This window comes from Apium graveolens, chromosome 10, assembly GCF_009905375.1.
Source record: "Apium graveolens cultivar Ventura chromosome 10, ASM990537v1, whole genome shotgun sequence".
Lineage (NCBI taxonomy): Eukaryota > Viridiplantae > Streptophyta > Magnoliopsida > Apiales > Apiaceae > Apium > Apium graveolens.
The window spans coordinates 235,491,653-235,519,210 of NC_133656.1; the positions used below are offsets into that span (position 1 = coordinate 235,491,653).

The 27,558-nt window shown below is 31.5% G+C and overlaps 2 protein-coding genes across 3 annotated transcripts; one reads left to right on the forward strand and one right to left on the reverse strand.

Annotated features, from left to right (window-relative positions):
* The first annotated feature begins 16,714 nt into the window (after positions 1–16,714).
* LOC141689717 (metal transporter Nramp2-like) lies at positions 16,715–22,001 on the forward strand. Of its 2 annotated transcripts, none has more exons than XM_074494075.1 (4): positions 16,715–17,382; positions 18,373–18,509; positions 18,606–19,258; positions 20,538–20,896. In XM_074494075.1, the coding sequence occupies exons 1-4, from the start codon at positions 16,781–16,783 to the stop codon at positions 20,607–20,609; spliced, it is 1,464 nt and encodes a 487-aa protein (XP_074350176.1). In that variant the 5' UTR covers positions 16,715–16,780; the 3' UTR covers positions 20,610–20,896. The 2 variants fall into 2 exon arrangements, with proteins under 2 accessions (XP_074350176.1, XP_074350175.1); XM_074494074.1 differs by lacking the exon at positions 20,538–20,896 and adding an exon at positions 21,117–22,001 and having other exon boundaries at positions 16,718–17,382.
* Positions 22,002–25,522: 3,521 nt separating this feature from the next.
* On the reverse strand, positions 25,523–26,305 carry LOC141692080 (uncharacterized). The gene has a single exon (XM_074496820.1). It carries the CDS (start codon positions 26,303–26,305, stop codon positions 25,523–25,525), a length of 783 nt encoding a protein of 260 aa, XP_074352921.1.
* Positions 26,306–27,558: the final 1,253 nt, after the last annotated feature.

Sequence of the window (27,558 nt, forward strand, 5' to 3'; positions counted from 1 at the left end):
CTGGAGGTTGGTCACAGCATAGACTTTTGCAGGTCATTGTTAGCTGTGAGGCAAGATGTCTATGTTAGGCACGTTCGAAGATTAGCAAATAGGGCAGCCCACTATATGGCTCGTATCCCTTGTGCGCTAAACTCTTTTGTGAGTGTTTTGATTCTTCCACGTAATGTGTTGGATTCGGTTATGTATGATGCAAGTTGAGCAATGAAATTTAGTTTTCTTCAAAAAAAAAAGTTAATTGTAAGTTAGTAGTGAACTCAGTAATAATATAGACCAGTACATATAGTTTATTTAAATAAAATTCAATTATCAATTATAATATTTTTAATTGTTTTCTTATTTTTAAGTTATTTTATAATCAATATGATGTTGGTTTTTAAGAAAATTATAATTGATAATTGAATTTTATTTAAATAAACTATATGTACTGATCTGTATTATTACCGAGTTCACTGTTAACTTACAATTAACTTACTCAATTTAAAAAGATAAAAAAATGTATAATTTAAGTCAAGATGACTTGCAATCATAATATACAATAATGTAAAATTTACACTATTGTTAATATAAAACTTGACTTTAATGAAAAATGTTAGTTTTTGAAATTCAACAATTGTATGCATGGAAAAATTTTAGTTTTTAATTTACACTACGATTACCAAAATAACATTAAGTTATGAGTGTGTGTGTGTCAGCATGTAAATTGTCGTATGTTACATTTTTTAGTAAATTACGATGGTTTCAATTATTTATATGTTAAATATCTGATTTATGTACATATATAATCACTATTAACATTTAGTGAGACAAATGATTACTTAAATAACATGCATTTATAATTATTCAAAAATTAAAATTATGTAATAAATAAATTGCAATAATTTAAATATGGTATTCATATTATCACTGAAAAAAAATCTATATCTAGTTTTTACGCAACTGAGTATCAATCATGGTTGTAACATAAAAATAAATTATATATTATAAAAACTTATAATTTATATTCATGATTTTTTTTCAAGGATTCGAATGAAAAATTATAATTACATCGTTATTTAAACCGTTTTTAAGTTCCTTTCATTACTACTCTAATATTTCTTCATTTAATAATTTGATAACATTATATACTATTCTCCTAAAATTAAATATTTTTCAATTTGATAAAGTTTTATAAATATCAGTTGAACTGTTTAATTTATTCAGATTATTGAATAATATATATCTTTTTTTTAAATAGTATAAAATGTATTGAATCAAATGTTACAATATAGTATATATATAACTTTTATTAGAATAATTCAAAATATAAAAAAAATTCAAAATATTGGTCCAATATTATCTTGATTAATGAATATTATTTATCTAGAAGAATAATTTTTAAAAAGCTAGTTTTTTTAAAGTGAAAAATGAAAAATAAATCGATTTAATATATCATCGTAGTTTAAAAAAATCTCAGGAGATCTCACATCAACTTTCGAATATTTTTAAAATCGGGACAAGTCCCAAAAATAATAATATGCTAGCAGTGAATTTAGTAATTTTAATATAAATAATCAATTGACTTGATTTTATAAACCACTCAAACACATTAATTTATATTAACATAAGATATTAAAAATAATTTACATTATTGGTAAGATATTCTCGCCGAAATTCTAATTAAAATTTATTAAATGTAGAATGTGATGATGTTTCTCGACCGGGTCATGTAGTCAAATTTGAAGTATTTTAATTACTTTTTATAATAAAAAAATATGTTAAAAATATACGAGATACATTTTCAAACTAAAAAAAAGATTAATAAATAAGATAATAATTCATTTATGTACTATGTCTAATTTTGTATTCGGAATTTAATTCTTTAAGATTAACTTTACAAATATTCAAGTAACTATCTTTTTTTACGGAATTCAACTAACTATCTTTAAAGTTAAATAAAATATTCATTTAGCACACTTACATATTATGTGTATGATAAAAAGCACATGTGACATTATGGTGTATTGGTATGAGGTTATATAGGTGAATGAAATATCTCGAGTTCGATTTCAACAAAGCACACTTTTTATACAAAAATTAAAAATAGGGGTAGTTTGGTCTTTTCAATGAGATTTTTTAATCTCAGTAATTATTCCCTTGTTCTCCTATTATATATAAAAGAGATATGACGATTATACTCTTGCATTAATATTTATTATCACCTCATCATTCATTAAACAATATTAATTATTGTATAATTAATGTGCATACATACGTTAAAACATGCATACACACAATATATATAAATATATAAAAATTAATACATGCATATATACATTCATACATACATACATACCTACATACATATATGCATGCATGCATACACACATACACACACATACACATACACACACATATTACATTAATATATATTTAATATTTATTTAACCTCATTATTCATTTATTAACAATTATTAATAGTTCTATAATTAATGTGCATACAAACATTAACACATACATGCATACCTACAATTAATAAATTAATATAAAAATTGATACACACATACATACATACACACACATACATAAATACATACATGCATACACACACACACATACATACATACATACATTCACACACACACACACATACATACATACATACATACATAGATATATACTCATATATTTTTATTTGTCATCAATTTAACATTGTCTTCCAACATAATGAAACGACCAAATATTATATTAAATTATATGAAATAAAAAAAATAAACTATTTTATACACATATATATAGATATATGTACGATTTATATATCAATATTAATAATTATGTGACATGTATCATATACTCCCACTGTTCCACAGGTTGTTAACATCGTTAGGGGTTTGTTGAGCAAATTAGTTCATATGACAATTATACCTCTACATTAATATCTATATAATATTTAATTAGTGATTATTTATAAAAAATTATCAGTTTTTGTATAATTATTATGTGCATACCCACATTGATATATACAATAAATAAATAAATATATAAATATAAATTAATAAAGGGACATACACCCACACACACATATATACTCGTATATTTTTATTCATCATAAATCTAAGCTCGTCCTCCAACATAATGAACTAACAAATATTATTAACTTCAGTGAAATAAATAAAATAAAATAATTTTTTTATACATATATGTATGATTTATACTTCATTATTAATCATTCTATGACATATATCATATACTCTCACTGTCTTATAGGTTGTTAACATCATTGTTAGACACAAAGATTAAAAAATAAATTATGTTGAAGAAAAATTAAGAGAATGGGGTAAATTTCGGAGCCATTATAAAGACAATATGCTATTTTAGTAAATGTTAACAAAATGTTAGAACACTCCAAAATAAAAAGTTACTGGGTCGAAGAGTATCATATGTGCAGTAAGTAAAATTACAATACCAACGTCAGTTGCCTATATAGTATGACTCATAAATCACATTTTTAACACCAAAATATATTAAATAATTAAAAACAAATTAATAATTATTTTATATTTAGAGCAATATTGTAAAAAGCGGGAATCAGACTTAGTCGGTGGATGCACTGTATAGGGATTAATAGGGTAATCGAAAATTAATCAGAATGATTAATCGGGTCATTAATCATAACTAATTTAATATTATTTTTATTCATAAATAATAATACTTGTAAATATTTTAATAGTTTGATTATACATATATATTTTTGATAAATATTTATACAAATAAAGTTAAAATATGAAATATTATTAAAGTAAATATAATTCTTAAGATCTAACTTATGAATTAAGATCAATTTGAAATGAAAAATTAAAAATTTATTAACCATTTAAAATAGTAAATATGTATACGACATTATTATTTTTCTTAATTTTTTTACAAATTTATACATTTTTTTCAAAAAATATATTTTTCTAAATATTTTTTCAATTTTTTACCAATGCGGCCGATTTCTGACCGATTAACCTGATTTTTTACCAATTAATCCGATTTTCCCGATTTTTGACTGATTTTCATAAAAAATGATTTTTGACCCGATTTTCGCTTAATCAGTTCAATTTTCTACAGAACAACGATTAATCCCGATTAATCGCCAACTTTTAGAACACCAATCTAGAGTGATTGATAAATATCAGGCACACATAATCACTTGTATTTATTTTACTTTCTAAGCATTAACATATTACAAATACCATTTAATTATGAAGTAACAAAAAATGTATATTAACATAATTTATTACTTCCTGCGAATGTCTCATATGCATAAACAAATAAATTATTCATCCATTAGATAACTGATAGAGAATAAAAATAACTCTAGCTGAAAAGAGAAGATGGTCGACGGCTAAAGTCACTGCGCGTCAACCCTGAAAAGAGAAACAAGAATTTGTATTCAATATTTCACGAAGAGGACATCGACGATTGACGTCAGCTGAGGGATAAAATTAAGTTCCTAGTCCAGAGAGGAATACTGAACATGTTCGCCAAGATAGTGAAAGCATCAATAGAGTGAAAGATTATAAAGAATAAGAGGGGAGAACAAGATACTCCAGAGAAGCATGCATCCCCGAGTGCCAGTTATCAAAATGATCTTTAGAAGACTAATGACCGATGGGACTTCAATAAGCTCAATGAAAGCTTGTGCTCGAAAGGTAGTACACCATAATGAGCGACAATGGAAATTTCCACTAATTTTGATGATTCTGATTCAGAAGGGATGAAATTTCTTCATGAAGACCCGATGATCGTCACACTATGATATAAAACTATGAAATAATTCTTGACAAATGGGACTCGCTGATTTCCAACTTGCCTTTTATAATATGTTGCCACGATTAAAGGCTCGATTGAGTCGGGGGGCAGGTCCTCCCAAAAGAAGATATGGAATTCCGAAAGACCGACGAGCAATGAGAAAATCCAATAGCAGATATGATTCTTATCCATTTGTCACCTGAAAGACCAAATAAGATGATAAACTTGAATTTGATCTTGAGTTGGTTACATATAAACTCGATAATGATGGTATTTGGAGTACAATGAGGAAAATGAAAATGAATTTTTGCCCTTGGCAGGCGAGAAACAACAAAACAGTAAGCTAATTATAGTGACGACATTCCTAAGGTACCACTCATTATTAACTTCGTAATATTATGTATCTTTTTGATGTTTTTATTTTGAGAAATCAGATGCCACCTACCAAAGGTTAGAAAGTAAATTTTTTTGAGCATTCCATTGAATGACCATGAGGGTCTATGGTATAATAAAATTAAGCTCCTAGACAAGGCAGGATATATGAAACACCTCCGAATGTTTGAAGTGCTGAGGCACCACAAGATGATGTTAAATCCTACAAGGTGTGTCTTTGAGGTAGGATTTGAAAATTATTGGGCCACAACTCTGAGTGGGGAATCAAGGCCAATGTTGATAATATTTCAGGTTATGGAACCTTCATTTTTCATTAAGAACATAGAGAAACTAAAGAGTGCAATTTAGGATAGGTTCATCTCCGAATCAAGTAACAAGTGTTTTCCGTTCTTCACGACATTGAAGAAGTAAGGGATTCTTCATGGACTGATAGATGCCTAGTAATATTTGAGAAATAGAAGAAGCAGATGACCGGAACACCCGAAGAAGTCCTGAATCCATACATGGAAAACTCAATTACGTAATTGAGATTTGTCCCTGTGAAAAAAGATATGGAGGTTCAACAACCCACCTACTAAGAAAGTGAAGTATAACCATGGTGCGAGGAAATTAAAACATATTTTCAGGTGTGCAATATTAAAAAACTAGCCTCCGAGAAGGCACAATGCACAACCCTGAGGCTGATGGAAGGTTGTTTAAGTGGACAGTTGAGTATGACGAATTTAGTATAAACATGTATCGTGTTTAAGGTTCGAGATTTGACCGACTTCATGGATGAATGCTCCATTGACAACCAAGAAGTCGGGGGGCAGGAAGACATATCCCATGAGGGCAAAGAAACATGTCAACAAGGGAAAAAGACGATACTCAAGTGATATTCGGTTCTTTATTTTGATGGATCGTCAAAAACAAAATAAGTAGTGCAGGATCATGATGAATCTATGATAGAATTTGTCTTGATATTGGATTTCTCAAATAACGAACAACGAAGACAAGTATGAGGCCTTGATGTCCAGAATTGCCTCAGTTGAAACCCGGAGGGTCAAAAACTTCAAAAGTTTGCGGAGACTCAATATTGATGATTTCTCAAAGTAAATGGGAAATTCAAAATAAAGCATGGAACAACAATAAAATATGAGAAACTTGTGAAACCATGACTCAGTTTAATAAGGGCTACATCCCGAGGGAGGAGAGCATTAAGGTCATTGCTTAGGAAATAGAAAGTTACACGCGAAGTTTTTACTTCTAAGTCACGAAGACTCAAAAACTAGTAGAAAAACTAATAGCACTGATACGTGTGAGGAATTGTTTTCTAGGTGACTCAGTCTGAAAGTAGTCGGTAACCTGACGGTGCCATGGGAGCATGAAAAAAGCTGGAAAGGATTTGGAGCTTCAATCCGATTGCACAGACTTTATGTAAGGAGTAGTTCATGATTCCTTACTTGCGATGCCCGAACCCACGAAAAACGGAATCGGCTTTAAAAGAAGTACATAAGAAGAACCATGGGCTACGCTGAGGGGTAAAGGTTGCCGCTCAAAATGTATCCTATTTAAATTATATCGGTCAGAGATGATGGCTGATGACAAATATGATGAGAAGAAAATATGACGAATTTCTGAAGCACGCACATAGCAAACGCCCAAAGGCAGTTCCTAATAATAACCATAAGTTACTTCATGAGGTGGACTGGGGCTAAACACATAGCTCTGATAACCACCAAGAAAGTGACGCATTTTTTATGAGAAAGTGTGATACACAATTATGGTCTTTTGCGAATCCTAGTGGCGGATGATGGATATCAACTCAACAATAAGGATTTAAAAAATTACTAACAAAAAATTATGAGTAGAATAACCGTGATTCCCACTTCATGCTTGTCCAAAGTGAATAAGCAAGCCGAGACGACCATGTGAATAGCCCTTGATGGACTAAAAAAGAGGACCAAATATTCGAGAAATGCTTCAGCGGACTATATAACAGCCCGCACTTCCGGACTATTAATTCTAAATCAAAACTAATACAAAATTCAACTTATTAAGCAAAAATTCTATTATAAAGATGACTATTACAAAAGCGCAGCTAACAGAAGCGGTCCAAAAGTCAATCTACTTCAAAACTAAGGTCCTCGAACTCCAATGCAATCCAACTTAAAACTTGAACGAAACCTGAAATTGTAAGAATGGGCTATACAGCCCAGCAAGAAACCAATCGATCCAACTAGTAGGCCAAGTAACATGAACACATATAACAAAATACGATAATCTATACGATACGATGTACAATATACAAAACAAACACTTTCAATACACATTCTTATTCTTATTCGATACACATAACACATAAACAACAATGATTCAAAATCCATAACGCATGCCACGGCCACTACAACCCGGTGATAATGGTCCTAAATATTCTGAAAACTGTCACTACAATCCGGTGACTGCGGTCCTAAGTTCTTATTTGATATTTTTACAAACCATGACATAAATCAGAGATCTCAAATTATCGTCTAGACACCACACATACACCTCGATACATATTCTATAACACATAATACTTTCAAATATATCATCACTTAGCCCAAGTTTTGATAATCAAATATAAATGCATAACATACAATTTTGAAAACGCTAATAAGATCGATCAAAAACTTACCTCTAAACCTAACTAGATCTAAATTTACCCTTTTTAACCCTCTAAAAGACGTTATCATAAAAAACACGAAGCAGGAAAGTTGTAGAGAACGAAAAGAGCTTTCCGAAAAGTCAAGAATCACTGAATTCTGACTTACGATGAATTTTTTACGAATTTTACAAGATTGTTGATTTATGAGAGAAAAAGGCCTACGAATTTTAATAATTAAAACGAGGAAGACGAATATGGTGTATTTAAAACGATAAAAAAACCCTATATCTTAACCTACATGTTATCCATATTAGAATCTGAACCAAATTTTAGGCACATTAGTCTAAACCAATTTTAAATCCTTATCCTTATCCAATTTTAATCCTTTTTATTCTATTATTATATTATTAATCTAATTCTAAAAATTACGGGATATTACATACTACCCTCCTTAAAAAGAATGTGGTCCCCAAATTCACAAGAATCCTAAAATTCGAGACACATCTACCCCATCTACCCCCTGATCTACCAAAGGTCAAATTATGGTCCACAAGATCGAATCCTAGGGAATGTACTAGTCCCATAACTGACACACTCCGAAGGATAGGCTGCTCATACCAACTGTAACAGCTCGCACTTCCGGACCATTAAATCTAAATCGAAACTAATACAAAATACACTTTTAATCCAAAAGTCTATTACAAAGATTACGATTACAAAAGCGCAGCTAAAAGCGGAAGCCCAAAGGTCAATCTACTCTCATTCTAAGTCCTCGAACTTCAATGCTATCCAACTTAAAACTTAGACGAAACCTGAAATTGTAAGAATGAGCTATACAGCCCAATAAGAAACCGATCGATCCAACTAGTAGGCCAAGTAACATGAACACATATAACAAAATATGATAATCTATACGATACGATGTACAATATACGAAACAAACACTTTCGATACACATTCTTATTCTTATTCGATACACATAGCACATAAACAACAATGATTCAAAATCCATAACCCATGCCACGACCACTACAAACCGGTGATAACAGTCCTAAATTTTCTGAAAACTTTCACTACAATCCGGTGACTGCGGTCCTAAGTTCTTATACGATATTTTCACAAACCATGACATAAATCAGAGATCTCAAATTATCGTCTAGACACCACACATACACCTCGATACATATTCTATAATACATAATACTTTCAAATATATCATCACTTAGCCCAAGTTTTGATAATCAAATATAAACGCATAACATACAATTTTGAAAACGCTAGTAAGATCGATCGAAAACTTACCTCTGAACTTGACTAGATCTGAATTTACCCTTTTTGACCCTCTAAAAGACGTTATCATGAAAAACACGAAGCAGGAAAGTTGTAGAGAACGAAAAGGGCTTTCCGAAAAGTCAAGAATTACTGAATTCTGACTAACGATGAATTTTCTACGAATTTTACAAGATTGCTGATTTATTAGAGAAAAAAGGCATACGAATTTTAATAATTAAAACGAGGAAGACGAATATGGTGTATTTAAAACGATACAAAACCCCATATCTTAACCTACAAGTTATCCATATTAGAATCTGGACCAAATTTTAGGCACATTAGTCTAAACCAATTTTAAATCCTTATCCTTATCCAATTTTAATCATTTTTATTCTATTATTATATTATTAATCTAATTCTAAAAATTACGGGATATTACAGACTATCTACTTCCCATATCTTGGGTGAATCATGCCACTTGCAAAGTAAACACATGATTTACGTCATTCTTGTTAACCTACAAAGATAAGGTTGGGATGCCCTTTGGAATCACTCCATCTAAAGGGTCGGGGCCTTTGAGACCGAGAAGAACGAAGGAAGACATGCCACATGCTCTAAATTTGACTAAGCCATAACCGAGATTACTGAGGATCAGAGATAAGTTTCTCATAAGGCAAGAAGTAAAATATGATTTTGTTGACAATGGACATTACTCCTTAGAGAGATTAATACACTAGGAGTTGGGCAAAAAGCAAAGCTGAATCCCGTGTTTCAATGGGCCAGATCTAGTCAAAAACAGAATTAGGACGAGGCTCCCACAAGCTTGAAAACATGTTAAGAAAATGAGGTGTTTATACTTGACACACTTTAAAACTGAGGGTTTAATTAAATCGAGCATCCAAATAGGACAATGCACTTAGTCAGACGAACTAAGAAACAAAAAGGCTCGTAGAGGCCACGTTCCATCCAGTTGAAGGCAAGGAGAAGGCACGTTTCGTCCAAGCAAACGCTTGTAGAGCCATTATTTTATCCGATTAAACGATCAAATATTTTAAGTGGTAAGAGGAGAATGCTATTATAAGTTAGAGCACAAAATAAGCTTCGATTTGATGTATTATAAGCTCAAATCGGGAAACCGAGCAAAAAGTTATGGGTGTTGAAAGGCTTGCAGCTCGTAATTCGGGGATCCTGATCTAAGATTCAGGACTCGGGGTCCAAGAGGTCAGGATTCCTAATCTAAAAATTTAGGATTCGAGGTTTAAGGGGTCAGGATTCCTGATTTAAACTGAGAATCATTCGACCTGGGGTCAGAATCCTGGTCCAAGGGATCAGGGTTCCTGATCTAAATTATGAATCGTTCGACCAGGGGTCAGAATCCTGATCCAAGGGGTCAGAATTCCTGATCCAAATTGTGAATCGTTCGACCAGGAGTCAGAATCCCGGTCCAAGGGGTCACCATTCCTGATCTAAATTGTGAATCGTTCAACCAGGAGTCAGAATCATGGCCCAAGGGGTCATGATTCCTGATCTAAATTGTGAATCGTTCGACAAGGGGTCAGAATCCTGGTCCAAGGGGTCGGGATTCTTGATCTAAATTGGAAGTTGTTCGACCAGGATCCTGACCGAATGGAATCCGGGTCGAAAATCCCACGATCAGGGAAAACGAGAGCTTAATTCAGTCAGAAATTGAGGCCAAGGAAAATCATGACCGGATTTCGGTCAGGATCTTAGTCGAAAAAATCCTGACCGAAAAACCCACGACCAGGTCAAACGAAAGCTTAACTCGGTCAGAAATTGAAGGCAAGGAAAATCCTGACCGAATTTCGGTCTGGATCTTGGTCGAAGAAATCATGACCGAAAAACCCGCGATCAGGGCAAACATGAGCTTAATTCGGTCAAGAAATTGAGGCTAAGAAAAACCTGACCGAATTTCGGCCAAGATCCTGGCCGAAAATGTCCTGAGTCTCCTGACAGAAAAACGCACGAGTAGAATACATGGGAGTATAATTCGACCAGGATCCTGGTCGAAAATGGATTCCTCGTCGAAATTATTTTAAAAAAATGATGAGAATTTTTTTGGGAAATTTTAGAAAATAATAATTTCTGGAAAAATTTCCAAAAAGACAAAGAAAATTTCCGAAAATCTGAATATTTTCTTAAAATTAAGGAAAAATTCCCTAAAATAAGGAAAAATTCTTGAAAATAATCGGAGGTATAGAAAAATTCCTAAAATATTAGGAAAAATCACGAAAAATACCCGGAGATATAAAAAAATTCCTAAAAAATAGGAAAAATCACGAAGAATACCCAAAGGTATAGAAAAATTTCTAAAATATTATAAAAATTTATAAAAAAATTCCGGAGGTACAGAAAAATTCCTAAATTACTTAAAATACCCAGAGGTATAGAAAAATTCCTAAACTATTAGGAAAAAATCACGAAAAATACCCAGATGTATAGAAAAATTCCTAAAAATTTAGAAAAAATCACGAAAAATACCCGGAGGTATAGAAAAATTCTTAAAATATTAGGAAAAATTACGAAAAATACCCGAAGGTATAGAAAAATTCCTAAAATATTAGGAAATACCTAGGGGTATAGAAAAATTCCTAAAATATTAGTAAAAATCACGAAAAATACCTGGAGGTATAGAAAATTCCTAAAATATTAGGAAAAATCACGAAAATACTTGTAGGTATAGGAAAATTCCTAAAATATTAGGAAAAATCACGAAAAATACCTAGAGGTATAGAAAAATTTCTAAAATATTATAAAAAATTCCCGGAGGTACGGAAAAATTCCTAAATTATTAGAAAAATTGCCCCGAAAAAATTCTAATAAATTTAGGAAAGAATACGAAAAATACTCGGAGGTACGGAAAAGTTCCTAAAATATTGGGAAATTTATCCAGAGGTATGGAAAGTTTCTAAGAATTTAGAAAAAATACCCGTGAATGTGAGACAATCCTCGAAAATTCAGGGAAAACTACCAGAAAATTTCTAAAAATAGGAATATGTACGAAAATGAATAGGAAAAATTATTCAAATTTCAGAAAATATCCTGAATACCTGGATAGGGCATTGTAAATGTGTTGGTCGTTCCACATTTACGCTAAAAAATAATACCCTGATAGGGTAAAAGGTAACTTAACTTTTACGAAACATCGAGTGTGTTTCCCAGAATTTGGGGGGCAAATAATAGGAAATAAAAATAACCCAATATGCGAAATTAATGTCGCATTAATTAGATCTAACTTGGTCAAAGGGGAAAACCTAATTAATGAGATCCAAAACCCTAATTCAGCCCAATAAATGTGTTCAAATAAGTAACTACTTCTACAAGAAGTAGCCTCCAAGCAACCTAAATTCAGAAGGAAACTAATTTCTTCTTTCTAGGATTCCAAAGTCCAATTAGAGGTGGAGACTTGCCCATCAAGTCACTCAATTCTACCCTAATTCCTAGACTCTCAACGTCTATATAAAGGGTCTTACCCCTTCAACTTCAAGAGGACGTTTTTTCTGGACAAGAGCTCTATACGTCACCACCATGAAACCACGTTTTGGAGGACATATTTAAGCATCGCGAAACCGCGAAGGCATCCCACAAGCCAATAGACCGTTACCTGGAATAACGTTTGAGACTTAGTCCTTGAAGGACATGAAAGTCACTACGTCCCTGGCGAGCTCTCGGTGCCATAGCCCCGAGGGCAAACATCACCAAGAACTACGTTTTGTCTTGATCCTAGGCATACGCCAAGGTACGTAGGTATCTTGTGAAGGCAGATTCAAGCCACGAAATACAAGCACAACCATTAAAACTCGAAACTTATCAAACCCTAACATTAAATACACCAAATAAATAAATACATGTTTTTTTTATCCATAATAGTAACAACATAAATATACCGTCAACAAATACAATGAAAACAGTTCCACTTAGCACAATCTAGAGTATACCCGTGCATTACACGAGCTATAAAGATATAAAGGTAGTTAACAATAGCTTAGGAAACTAAGAGTAAGTCCAAGAAATGCCTCATATGATATTCTAAATTGAAATTTAAGACCTATGATAAAAAAAATTGATCCAACAATGTTCTGCTGATGTCATATATCACTAGTACAACCTATTTTAGCCTTATATAGTAGAATAAATATGTTCTAAGTTACTAATACATAATATTTTATATTATATTAAGATTTCAACTAAAACATTGATGAATCTGGTTTTAGGATCTGGCCATCCTCAAATATGTGTCCGGAGATGTTATACTACTTTGATGGAAGACATCACTTTAACGCCGGGGTTATCATGTAACAATCCATAAGAACATCTTATTTCAATAGAGGTCCCTAACAAAAACAATATGTAACAATGTTTTTACTTCATCTGATTCGAGGATTCATTGTGATTTACGAAAAATAACAATTGTTAATTGAGCAGGCCTTGAAGAGTATAAAACAAATACAAGAGTTCAAATCGTTCATGGATTGTTATTTTCATAGCGTTACTTTGAAGTTGAGTGCAGGGGTCTTTGACAGATTTACAAAAACAAAAAGGCTAACAGGAGAATATTAATAACATGATGAGACTTCTGAGAACCGATAAAATGTATAGAAGAGTACTGTTCTAGTTGCAACATTTGCACTTGGTTTTATTCGGCTCTGCTTTGAGATGCGGCGCCTAGCTTCTTCTTTGTCAAATATACTCCTTCCTATCCATTAGTGAAATGCAACGTGTTTGCCTGAGTTTGCTCTTACTGTTGAGGAAGGTGGAGAACCATGGATGTGCATCCTGTTCGATTAACCTAAAACCGAACCGAATAATCAAAAAAATTTATGCTGAAATCTTAGCTCACCCTAAAAAATATATTTAAGTTAAAGATTAGCGTTTTTAGACTTTGCATTTTATTTACGACTAACTTAAAACCCGTGCGATACACGGATCACACAGATTTTTTTTTTAAAAATTATATATTTTTTAAAAAAAAATTTGACTTCAATTCTTAATTTTGTTCATTTAAAATTTTAAATAAATTACTCATAATAATTATATTAGTAGGTGTATATGTGCATAACTTTTTTAAACATTTAAACTTATTTAAAGTAATAGCATTGCTAAGGTGGAAAATATCATTATAACGAAATTATTATTTTATTGAGGGTAAAAATATAATGTCTACATTATGTTGGGACCTTAAAAAATATTATTTTAGCATGTTGATTACTTAATCGATTAACTATAATTCTATAATAGATATTTGAAAAAGACAATATCCTTGATTTAACTATATAGTTTTATTGATAATTTTATGTGTATTTTTTTTTAAAAATAATATTTATGTTTCATTTAAAATTTGATTTTTAGTCTTATCAATAGGATACGAATTATACTTAATCTAATATTAATTTGATTTATCTCGGATCAGTGGTTTATATTATTTTATTATAGCCCGATACCCAATACACTGACCAAATCAAACTAATTATCTTTAGTTTAATTTTATTTTTTTTAATTTTAATAAGATAATTTTGTTTTAGATTGAATAATTAGTATATATTATTTTATTTTTGTTGGTCGAATTGTATTTTTATTTTAGTTTTGTGTTAGTTGAATCAATTGTATAATGTATTTTTTTATCCTAGATAAATAAAATATATTATTTTATTTATCCAATTCATTTGTATTATTTTTTTAAGAGGACTAATAGTATTATTATTTTATCTTAACCCGATTCACATGACATATCAACTAAATCTTAATAATTATATTTAGTTTGCATATTAATTTAGCCCGAAATAATAAATTTGAATAATATAGAACTCGATATGAATTAAAATATAAATTGGTAGAAAAAGTTGAATTCAAATTAGTAAAATCACAGGGGAAATTGACATCAATATCAATTAAAATTAGAATTGATAGACTCAATAATTAGAATTGAAATAATTAAGTAAGGGTATTTAAGTAATTTCATCAAATAGCGACCGACCGACCGACTAATTTTTTTTAATATTTCGTTTATTATAATATAATATAAATTTGGTCCACCAGCGTTAGTTGTAATCATCTTTACGATTGTTACGGATCAGCTGATCAGTTTACTATTGGTGTACGATTGAATTATGAGTTTAGTTTTAAAAAAATACAATAATACAGAAGCACTAATGCAATTTAAATGGAATCCTTGTAGGATCACTTCCAAGTTATAAAGAAATCAGGCAAACAAGTGCAGCAAATAAGACATGAAAATAAGACATGATAGTACTCCCTTGTCCCAATAATTTCTTTACACTTTCCTTTTTAGGATGTCTCATCCAATTTTTTATATTTCAAAACTTATCAAAAATAGTAAATGGATCCTACCACTTTCTCATTTTTTTTCCTTTTCACATTACTTTTACTCCATTATCTCCTTTTTATATATTAAAAATTAATGCGTCCCACTATTTCACTCACTTTTCTTTCTCTTTTTCACTATTTTATATACATTTCTTAACTTCCGTGTCCAAACCAAATGTAAACAAATGGCGGGACGGAGGTAGTATTATTTTCACTTTAGGCTTTAGCTGAAATTGTGGCCAACAAAAGTATGGTCAGTTTTGTAGTGTTTAAGATCATAATATACAACTTTAGCACTAGTGTGTAATGACAAACCAAGCACATTCTGTATACTTTTTTATAATTTTATTTTGCATCCACAAATATCCAATTTTACAGTAAAATATTTAAGGGCACTGCAAACTATTACTGGTATATATAAATAAGTAGGGCTGTTAAAAAAATTCGAAAAATTCACATCCGTATCCTAGAAAAAGCGGATATTATCCGTATCCGAAAAAAACGGATATTATCCGTATCCGAATTCGAAATATTCGAATCCGAAACTAAATATATATATGATATTTAATTTATATAAATATATAATTATATATAATTTAAAATTTATTTTTTTAGTTTATAGTTTATGTAAATGTATTAAATACTACGTTTATATAAATTTTAAATAATTGTACACATACTTCATTCATATATAAATATATTATTTATATTTAATCATAAAAAAATTCTATAATCATCGTCAAAATGGTAGGGCCAACAAAAAAATTCAAAAAAATCCGATATTCATCTAAAATATCCGCATTCGTATCCGAAAAAAAGCGGATATTATCTGTATTGCGGATGCGGTCCGTATTCGAATTATCCGTTTGACAGCCCTATAAATAAGAGCGCAAAAATCAATTGCTACTATGATGATCATCGCATCAATTACAACCTTTTACATATTTATTGTTTAAAAAAATTAGAACAATTTGTGTCCAACAGTCCTAAAATTTTATCCGATTTTACCATAAAATTTTAACAACACTGCAACCTACTAATATAAATAAATAAGAACGCATAAATACAAATAGTTAATATTATATAATCATCGCATCAAACACGACTTTTTACTTAACTATTTTTACAAACAATTTTGTGTCCAAACAGTCTTATTAGCTTTTCTCTTTCTGTTACACAACCGCCAAAAAGTTACTACCACTGTACAACACTTGTAAAACTCTCCTACCAAATGACAAAACTACCCTTACTACCCTACACCCCACCACACCCCATAAAACCCCATCTAAATCTATATATAAACACTCCCCCTCAAATCTCACACCTTCATAAATCTCACCGGCGATTCATCTTTTCCGGCGCCGGAATTTCAAAATGACGTCACCTCCACCACCATCCACGTCTCCACCACCACCTCCAAAAAACGAAGAAACCCACCACCTCCTACCCCCCAAAACCCCATCATCTCCGGCGACAATTCCGATCACCGGCGTTTACAATTACTCCGACGAAGTCGCCTACGAGTCGCAAGACAAAATCTTGATCGTCGATTTGGAATTAGAATCAACGGACGAGATTAAAAGCCCCGATTTTTCATGGAAAAAGCTGTGGTTATTCACCGGGCCGGGTTTTTTAATGAGCATAGCGTTCTTGGATCCGGGTAATTTAGAGGGAGATTTACAATCGGGTGCAATTGCGGGCTATTCATTGTTATGGCTATTAATGTGGGCCACGGGTATGGGTTTATTGATCCAATTGTTGTCGGTTCGGGTCGGAGTTGCAACGGGTAAACATTTAGCTGAGCTTTGTAGAGAAGAGTATCCGTATTGGGCCGGGCTTTTGTTGTGGTTTATGGCTGAATTAGCTTTAATTGGGGCTGATATTCAAGAAGTGATTGGAAGTGCTATTGCTATTCAGATTTTAAGTCATGGTGTTTTGCCTCTTTGGGCTGGTGTTGTTATTACTGCTTCTGATTGGTAATTTTGGTTTTTGTTTTGTGATGTGAAATGTGGATCGTGTTTTGTTTCGGGTTCGTGTTTTTGATCGGGTCAATTTTGGTTAGGTTGAGAAGTATTGAAACTTAATGAAATCGAATTTCTTAGTTTTAAGGAATTAAGTTATGTAAATGGGTTATTTTAGGTCATATCCAGGTTGATCATGTCATTTCATGGTCTCAGTTTAAGTTACTAGTGTAAAAAGTCTGGGAGATAAAAATTACGATTTTGTTTCTTTAGGCTAACTTAAGATTGTATTTGTAGGAAAGCCTATATGTTTTATGTGTGTGTGTGTGTTTGAATTGATTGATTTTTTGGGTAAAGATAAATTCTTGATGAAATGTGAAATTGAAGGATACAGTAGGTGATTACTGATTGGAGTAATTAGTATATATGATGTTTTTATTTTTATTCAAGTAATCTTTTTTGGTATGCAAATGCTTGTGCTTGTGAAATGGTGTTATGCTTCCGTTTGATTTTTTTGTGTGTGTATGTTTTCGTATATATCTGGAAATCGGATTGTCTTTTTTCGACTTAATATCAGTTTTTCATAGGTTAGATTATTAAGTGGGTGGGGGAGGTGGATTAAGGATAGATTATTAAGTGGATTGGGGAGGTGGATTAAGGATAGATTATTATGTGGATTGGAGGTGGATTAAGGATTCGAAGTTTGAATCCATGTCATGAGAGGATATATTTATTTTTTGTGTATGTGGGGAGGGGAAATAAGAATGTGAACCCTTAACCTTGTTGTGACGATATATATTAGATTTCTTAAGGTTATGGAGAGGGTTTCTCATTAACGCATGGGAAATTAATTAGGGTTTTCAAGTATACAGGAAGGACGTAAGAATTTCAGCCCAGGGTCGGGTGGATAGCCTTTTGCCGTTACCGTATTTTTGAATCTTAAATCTGGACTATTTTTATTAATTTTATAATTGATGGTGATTTAATTATTACGTTTTTGAACAGTTTTATATTTCTACTACTCGAGAACTATGGAGTGAGGAAGTTGGAGGCTGTTTTTGCAGTTCTCATATCAACTATGGGACTCTCATTTGCATGGATGTTTGCTGACACAGAGCCTAGTGGGAAAGAGCTTTTGATAGGTATGAATTTGGATGCCACCTTCTTTCAAGTGTTCCTTTTATGTGTTAGTTGTTTTCCCACATGGCTTACATATACGAGAGTCATTATATTTGCAGGTCTTTTGGTGCCAAAACTTAGTTCGAGAACAATAAGACAGGCAGTTGGAGTTGTGGGGTGTGTTATTATGCCTCATAATGTATTTCTTCATTCGGCTTTAGTTCAATCAAGAAATATTGACCCAAGCAAGAAAGGACGGGTTCAAGAGGCAGTCAATTATTATACAATTGAATCGTCTGCTGCCCTTTTTGTTTCATTTATGATCAATCTGTTCGTTACAACAGTTTTTGCCAAGGGGTTCTATGGTACTAAACAAGCTAGTAGTATTGGTCTGGTTAATGCAGGACAGTATCTTGAAGAAAAGTATGGTGGGGGAGTTTTGCCTATTCTTTATATTTGGGGTATTGGTTTGCTAGCAGCTGGTCAAAGTAGCACGATAACTGGTACATATGCCGGACAGTTCATCATGGGAGGCTTTCTTAATCTTCGGTTAAAAAAATGGATGAGAGCATTGATTACAAGAAGTTGCGCCATTGTGCCAACCATAATTGTTGCTCTTGTTTACAACAGATCTGAAGCTTCACTTGATGTCCTGAATGAATGGCTTAATGTTCTGCAGTCTATACAGATTCCGTTTGCCCTTATACCACTTCTCACCTTGGTTTCCAAGGAGCAGATCATGGGAGATTTCAAAATTGGATCATTTCTGCAGGTAAGAATTTATCACTGTTTTCTTTGTTAGAATATTATAGACGTCACAGGTGTGTTTAGCGAACTCGTAATAGTAGTAACTCTTTGGAACACTTCAGTTTTCTAATTCTCATCAATACAGCTCTCTTTGTGTTCAAAATGCTTGTCATGCAAAGGATCCACATGTATAAGTGTAACTGCCCGCTTGAGCTTCACAAAATTGGCATAAAAAATTGAATAAATTAATTATAACAAAATTAAGATAAAAGTAGTGAAAAAGGGTGCATGACAAAGCCCTGTTGATTTTCTACTCCTTTATGTGGATTGAATAATGTACCAATGCTTGAGTGATAGTACTGTACTTGTACACACAAGTTTTAAAGATTAGAAAATATTGTAAAAACCAGACCAAGTAATGTTTATCTTATCCTAATCTGGTGAAAATGATTACCATCATGAATTTCCCTATATTGAAGGGAATACCACTGATTTTCCACCCCTTTATTCCTTAGAACTTGTTCCAGCTATATTATTCTCCCTATATTATTCACTTGATCCCTTGATAAAACGTTTTCATTCTACCCTTAGAAAGAGCCAGGAAGAATAATTTGAAACTAAAGAATCAAGTTGAGGATATGTTTCTTTTCAACTATTATCAATAGCAATAGTACTCTTGACTTTAGTACTACAACATACGGCCCAAAAATTTCCTCACATATAATATATAGTTGTAATAACAATGATAAGAAGTAGAGAATATATAAACCCTATAAATTCCTAACCCAGTTTTTGATGAGGAATAGAAGAGGGAATATTAGGAAGGTATTAAAGAATTGTGAGCAGATAGATATGACTTGAAGGAAAAAAGAAATGGAGAGTTTAACTCCTGTAGAGAGGGTTCTTGAACTTGCTGTGTCAGGACTCAGTTTACAGTAGGTCTGCAAAATTAGCCAAGTTTTTATTGTTGATAAAATCATAAAATTCTGTTCTTCATGAATTAGATGTGGCAGGCCCAATATAGTTACCGCTAAAACACACTCGTCATGGTTAATTTTTCACTTGCACTCTTGCCTACAAAAATATAATAATATAAGTGAAATTGTGTACATCTGGCACTTTTTGAGTACAGCAAGTAGAGATACTACTGTTATCACATGCATTTTATGTTTGTTTGACATAATGATAATTAAAACTCTAGCTTCGGTCTCAATCTAGATGGAGATCTTTTCATTTTAAGAAATTAAGTTTACACAGGCTATGGATTTTTTTTATTGTTATCACACCATTTGACATCTATGCAGAACCTTTCCTTGCCAACCAGGGATGATATATATTATAGGGAGATGGGCAGGGGCAAACGATTGTTAGCATAATACCATAGCGGGATAAATTACTGCGGTATGTATAAAGATGGACACCTATGCGTGCACACCGAAACCCTAAAACCCTACTGTACACGTACCTTTATCAGAAAGTTCAAGATGATAGAATATTCTTTTTAGCAGTTACATCGGAAAATGCATGGGCTAAATATTCCCACTTAACTACTTAAGGGTGAATATCTAGCTACATTATTTTATATAGTGACTTGAGCATTGTTGTAATGTTCCAATTCATTTGTCTAAGATCTTTAATGCTAATTATGTCTTTTTATCATGTTGATTATTTTTGCACTTTGGTGATGTGACCTATATAACTGTAAATAAATCCTCCAGGATAAGTAAAACTAGTATATAAAATAATACTAGGTTCTTATCTAATTACTAAAGTCTTTTGCTTAGTTTTATTTCAAGTACGACTGCTAAGATAAAGGTGGATGTGTTAAGTCTGAATACTAGACTTCTTTGTTTTGTATATAATTTATAAACTTTTTGTGGCAGAGAGCTGCATGGACTGTAGCTGCCCTTGTGATGGTTATCAATGGGTATCTTTTTCTGGACTTTTTCGTTTCTAAAGTCAACGGAATGTTGTTTGGGTTTGTGGTCTGTACTGGAACTGCTGCATACGTGGCATTTATATTCTATTTGATAGTACACAGTGATTGCCTTCCTGCTGCCTGGCTCAACCAAATATTTTCCAAGGGTTACACTAATGTTGGGAAATGAGTAAAGAAATGTCTTGTTGGCTTGAGGAACCTCGAACTACAAGTTTTTTTGATTGTCAGATTGTTGCTGAACTATAGACGGGCTGTTAATAGTATATTCTTTCAAAACCAAAATAACATGATTAATTCACTGACACTTACAAACCGAAATATGTGAAATGTTTGCGTTTGGTTGTTCTTTCTTGGACCGGGAAAAGAGTGCAGCAACGTATTGCGGATTATGAACTTGGCTGGTCACTCCAACTGAGCAAGACAAAAGGTAAGCTGTTGCACAAGTTCAGCAGATCATTGCTCTGGTTAAGAAATGAACAAGCAGCATCTTGGATGATCGGTCGAAGCTGTTATAGTTAACAATTGTAAAGTGGCTACCCAGTCTGTAACACACTTTTACTTGGGCACATTTTAAGTTTTAGTTTTTTAACTCTGTTTTTAGGGTTGCATTTGTTACTAGTTTTATGTATCTAGATGTCAGAGTCAGACTATAGAGCTGTAAGATGTTGGATTTGCAATGCAAATAAAGTGTTCTGCTACCAAAGACTTGGAGGAGGATGCAAACCATTTTGGTACATAGTAGGTTTTAATATCTTGTTTCAAATAATATATAGGACAATGTATACAAACTTAACTTATATACAATCTTCTGTTTTGATTTGGTTTGATACCTTTGTATCTGGTTAGAATGTAAATGTATCTTCAGTTTTTTTTTTCATTTTATTTCCAGCTGACATTGGCCGTAAATTGTACTACCAGACATACTCACAGACCCATAAATAATATCTTAATGGATATCTTTATTGAATGACCTGTAAAATCTCATATAATATAGAGCATCTTACTATCTTGTATCAATAATTTTGAATAACTAATTCCAGTTTAAAATCAACCACTGTATTATACAATATTCCATGTAAAAGGATGTTTGACAGTGATAATTAAACCAAGTTAGTCATCAAGTGTTTTTTTTATTTAAGATTTAGATTATGATAAAAGATATAATCCCTATGTTGTGAGAAAGAAAAATCACTGAATCACTATTTTGTGTCTGTAATACAGAGTATTTAACCTTTGGAAAATGTTAAAATAATGTGTTCTCTAATAATTTATTTGATTAGTTTATTTATTGTATCACTAAATAATAATAAAAAATGTTGCTGCAGATATTTATTAATTTAATTATGAAACAATTTTTGTTTGAGAGTATTAGGTAAAACATATATAATCTCTTCTATATATAATAAGAGAACATGGTGATAATATTCATGAGATTAAAAAGTCTCATTAAAATAACTAATTTACCCATGTATTTTAAATTTATATAAAAGATGTTGTTGATAGGAATTGAACTTAAACTTACAAGCACATCACCTTACCACTACATCAAGCTGTTACTTGAGTTTTTTTTATCATACACGTAATATGTGAGTGTCGTAAATAATGATAATTTATTTAACTTTAAACATGATAGTAGAGTTAATTTTGAACAATTGAATTTGAGATATAAAGTTAAGCATAGTACATAAACGGATCATTCCTTTATTTATTAAACAATTTTTAATTTGAAAAGCATGTCTCATATATTTTTAATATATATTTTTTAATAAAAAATAAATTGTATATATAATTAATTTTTTTATATGTTGAAAAGAGATACAGTTATATAAATAATATATATGTGTACTACATATTTAGATAAGTTATAATTAGCGTATTTCGATTTATCGAATTCAAAAGTAGAAATTGACCCATTTTTCAAAAAATACTCGAAATTTGACTAAATGACCTGCTCGTAAATACCACGTCACTACCTAGGTTTAATTTAAATTATGAGTTTGACTAAAAAATCGTACCAACAAAGAAAAGTTTCGTGATATCCTATGTTGGTAAAAAATATTATCTTTGAGGTCTTTATAAAATCAAGTCAATTGATAATATGTATCAAAATTACCCCAGCTTCAAAATTAGAATTTTACCCATTTTGAAAAAATACTCGAAATTTGATTACATGACCCAGCTGAAAATACATCATCATTATCTAGGTTTAATAAATTTAAATTACGAGCTCAACGAGAATATCTTACCAATAAGGATAAATTTCTAATATCTTATATTAATAAAAATTAATATTTTTGAGTTCTTTATACAATCAAGTCAATTGATATTATGTATCAAAATTACTAACTCACTGATTTTACAGTATTACATCTAGAACTTGACCCAATATTTAAATATATTCAAAATTTGTCACAAGCTCCGTTAAAATTACGAAGATATACTAAATCGATTTATTTATTAATGTTTCACTTTAAAAAAATAGATTTAAAATATTATTCAATGATTGTGAATTTATAAAGAGTTGCTCTTAAAATCCTATTTTTTTCATTCTCTTTAGAAAAAATTAAATTACAACTATAAAGTAAAATTAATAATTTTCATTAACATGTTATTTAAAAAATGGTAAGACATTTGATACTTCTTCATAAAAAATTAATTTATTTATTGCATTATTTAATTAAAGATATATTTATATTCAAATATTTGTGATACAAATTCTAAATTTGATATTATTCAATTTGATATGGTTATTATAAGTAATCATATACATAAAGTCCCTATTTATTTCGTGGAGTTCTAAAGTCCAAAATCCTAACTTTATATTACAATCCAATCTAATGATTCAGGTTTTATATTTCTAATAATTTAAAAACTAAAATAATAAACTACATGATATAAATGTGTGTTATGGTGTTATATAATTAATGTTCAGCAAGTTGAATATTTACGTGTTCTATAACGTGAATACGTATGTTCTTCAAACTGATCATTTCTATAAAATCATATGTTCTGCAATGTTCAACTTGTCAAATGTAAGAGATTTGCAAGATATTTATTAAAATAGAGATAGTTGTAGAACATGATTCACATTATAATACGTTTTACAAATTTTTTTATACTATTTTACTTGCATAATATATGCAGACTCCCGTACTCAACTAAAAATAAGGACTCAATAGAATTTAACTCATATATATATATAAGAAACTTGAAAAATTATAGAATTCAATATTTTGAAAAAAATTTATTTAAAATTAGCAATAATAAATTTACAAAAAAAATATTTATTGTTGGAAAATATTGTACAACTATTTTCAATTATTTGAAAAAAGGTTAACACTATAATATATTGTACTATTTGATTTAATCCATGTTATGTTATCTAAATAAAAAAAATTAATATTAGTCGGTATTTTGAAAGGATTAACAAGTTCAACTAATATTTAAAAAAAATCATCAAATTGAATATATTTAATTTTAGAAAAATAATAAACAATGTTATCAAGTTACTATAAAAAGAAATATTAGAATCATAAGTGGAAGAAACTTCAAAATGATTTGAATGATGATGTTAGTACAAATTTATCTTCAGATTTTAAAAAAAACTTCTGAATATCAGTAGTTAGTCTTTACGATATATGAATTATTTTTATATCACATCCATGACCGATGCTCTGTTGAGTAAAAATAAATATTGTTTGATTGTCAATGCTACTACGACTATGATATATAAATAATTGTAATTTATTTATTAGATAATTATAATTTTTGAATAATCATAAATATATGTTATTTGAGTAATTTACTGAATAACAATTAAATATATATACATGACCAAGATATCTAGCATATAAATAAACGAGACCAACATAATTTACTCGAAAATATAATAAATAATAATTACATACACACATGTGACTTTATCTTTACCAATATTAAAAAATTTTAATGGAGTATTTCAGAGTTATTGATATATATACTAGAAAAAAATAACAAAAGTCTTTTATGTTCTGAAAATAAGAATGATTAAATTTAAGTTTTTTTTCAATGTGTTAAAAATTAAATTGATTATGTCAATTTTAATTTATGAATGGACAATTATTTGACATCTTATAAAATTAATTTTGTATAATAGAGAGGATTAAAAGTTAAGTACACGGCCGAGATCAACTTTAGTTAATGAATTAAGACATTAGCAATGATATTAAATCAACATAAACGTTGAACTAAAAAAATAACATTTTTCTTTAAAAATAAACTTATATTTTTTTTTTGACCAAGGAAGAAAGCTTTTCATTCAATTAAAATATCACGCATACAAAGAGATAAAATGTCACCAGGAACATCAAGTTATGAAAAACTACGAACAGAATGAAAATAAGATTGTCTTGCTAAGCAATGGGCGACCCTATTTGCTGACCGTCTAATGAAGCAAACTTCAACATTAACAATGTCTTGCAGGAGATGTCTGCAATCCATCAAAACCAACCCAAACGGAGAAGATAACTCCACCGCACTACGCAGAGCTTGCACAACCTTCATACAATCGAATTCCACCAGCACTCTAGTCCACTGATTTGTTTTAACCCAACTAAGTGCTTCTTTAACAGCTATCGCATCTGCTAGATCTGCAGTTATTCTTCCAGCTTTACTCGCCACCTTGGCTCCCAGAAATCGTCCGGAGTGATCCTGAGCTACACACCCAACACCATAGTAATGTTTATCATTGAAAAGGGTTGCATCAACATTTATCTTGATTGTGTTTATATCCAGTTTCGTCCAAAGCTCACTACCATCCCTCGCATTCAAAAACACAACAGACGGAGTAAAATTCCTCAACTGAGCTTCCAACCATTGATCAAGAGTAATCTGAGCAGTACGAATAACCTCATCAACGTGAAGGTATGTATCGTGCCAAACCACTGTGTTACGAGCTTTCCAAACAGACCACAACAACGTCACCAACTTAGCCAGCCTCAAGTTGTCATACATATTCATTGCACCCTTCAGCCAATCAGCAAAATTATCAAAATCATCCAGGACGTTGCCAAACCCCGCCCCTTGCCTACATGCCTGAGCAAAATCACATTGAATCAAACAATGTAATGTTGTTTCCTCCCTATCCAAACACATTGGACAATGCATAAGAATAGAAACGTGCCTCCTGTTTAATGAAGATTTCGTCGGTAAAAAACCATTACATGTTCTCCATAAAAAGTTTTTAGTTGTAGGTGGTCAGATTCCATAAACGTCTCCAGAAGCCAGAATTGGCATTAGACACCCACGCTCCTTTCATTTCCTGCACCAGTCTGTACGCACTTTTAACAGTATACATACCTTTATCATCTTTAGACCAATATCTAGTATTTTCCTCCTGTCTATGACTAAGAGGGATACCGAGAATCAGATGTTGATCCCTCTCCTCAAATAAATCTGTGATGACCTCAGTGTCCCAGGCTTTTTCCCCCGGTTTCATCAGAGCAGTTACACATTGATCAACTAGAGCTGGGTGATTACTAACAACAAACGGATGGTCAATATCATTCGACCAAGCATCATTTAGTATACTTACCCTTTCCCCCGACCCTACCCTCCACCTTGTACCAGCCTTCACAAGACTCTGAGAGGCCCAAATGCTACGCCAGATAAAGCCGGGATTCCTACCCAATGCTGCATCCAGAAAATCACAACGAGGAAAATAACGAGCTTTAAAAACTTTGGACACCAGCGAGTCACCATTGCTTACCAGTCTTCATGCTTGTTTACCCAGCAGTGCTAGATTAAAATCATGAACCTTCCTAAAACCCATGACACCCTTAATTTTTGGCCAACACAATCTATCCCAACTCGCCCAATGAATGCCTCGGCCAGAGTTGTTGTTTGTACGCCACCAAAATCTGCACATAATTTGTTCAATATCAATACATATATCCATAGGCAACAAGAAAACACTTATAGCGTACGAAGGGAGAGTTTGCGCCACTGATTTCAATAAAATTTCTTTCCCAGATTTAGAGATCATCTGCTCATTCCAATTTTCCACACATTTATGAACCTTCTCTTTTAGAAAACCCAAGATGACATTTTTATTTCGACCCATTATGCTCGGAAGCCCCAGATACAGACTATTTTCTGGAGCTTCAATCATCTGCATTTGCCTGCATATCTCTTCTCTTGTCCCTTCCTCTGTATTCTTGCTGAAAAATATAGAAGACTTCTGCTTATTAATCTTTTGCCCTGACCCAGCTTCAAAGACATCCAGCAACTGACTTACCCACATAGCTTCATTCGACGTAGCCTTACAATATAAGTAACTATCGTCAGCAAAAAACATGTGCGAAATCGATGGAGCTCCATTTGCAATCCTATATTCATGGATCCAGCCC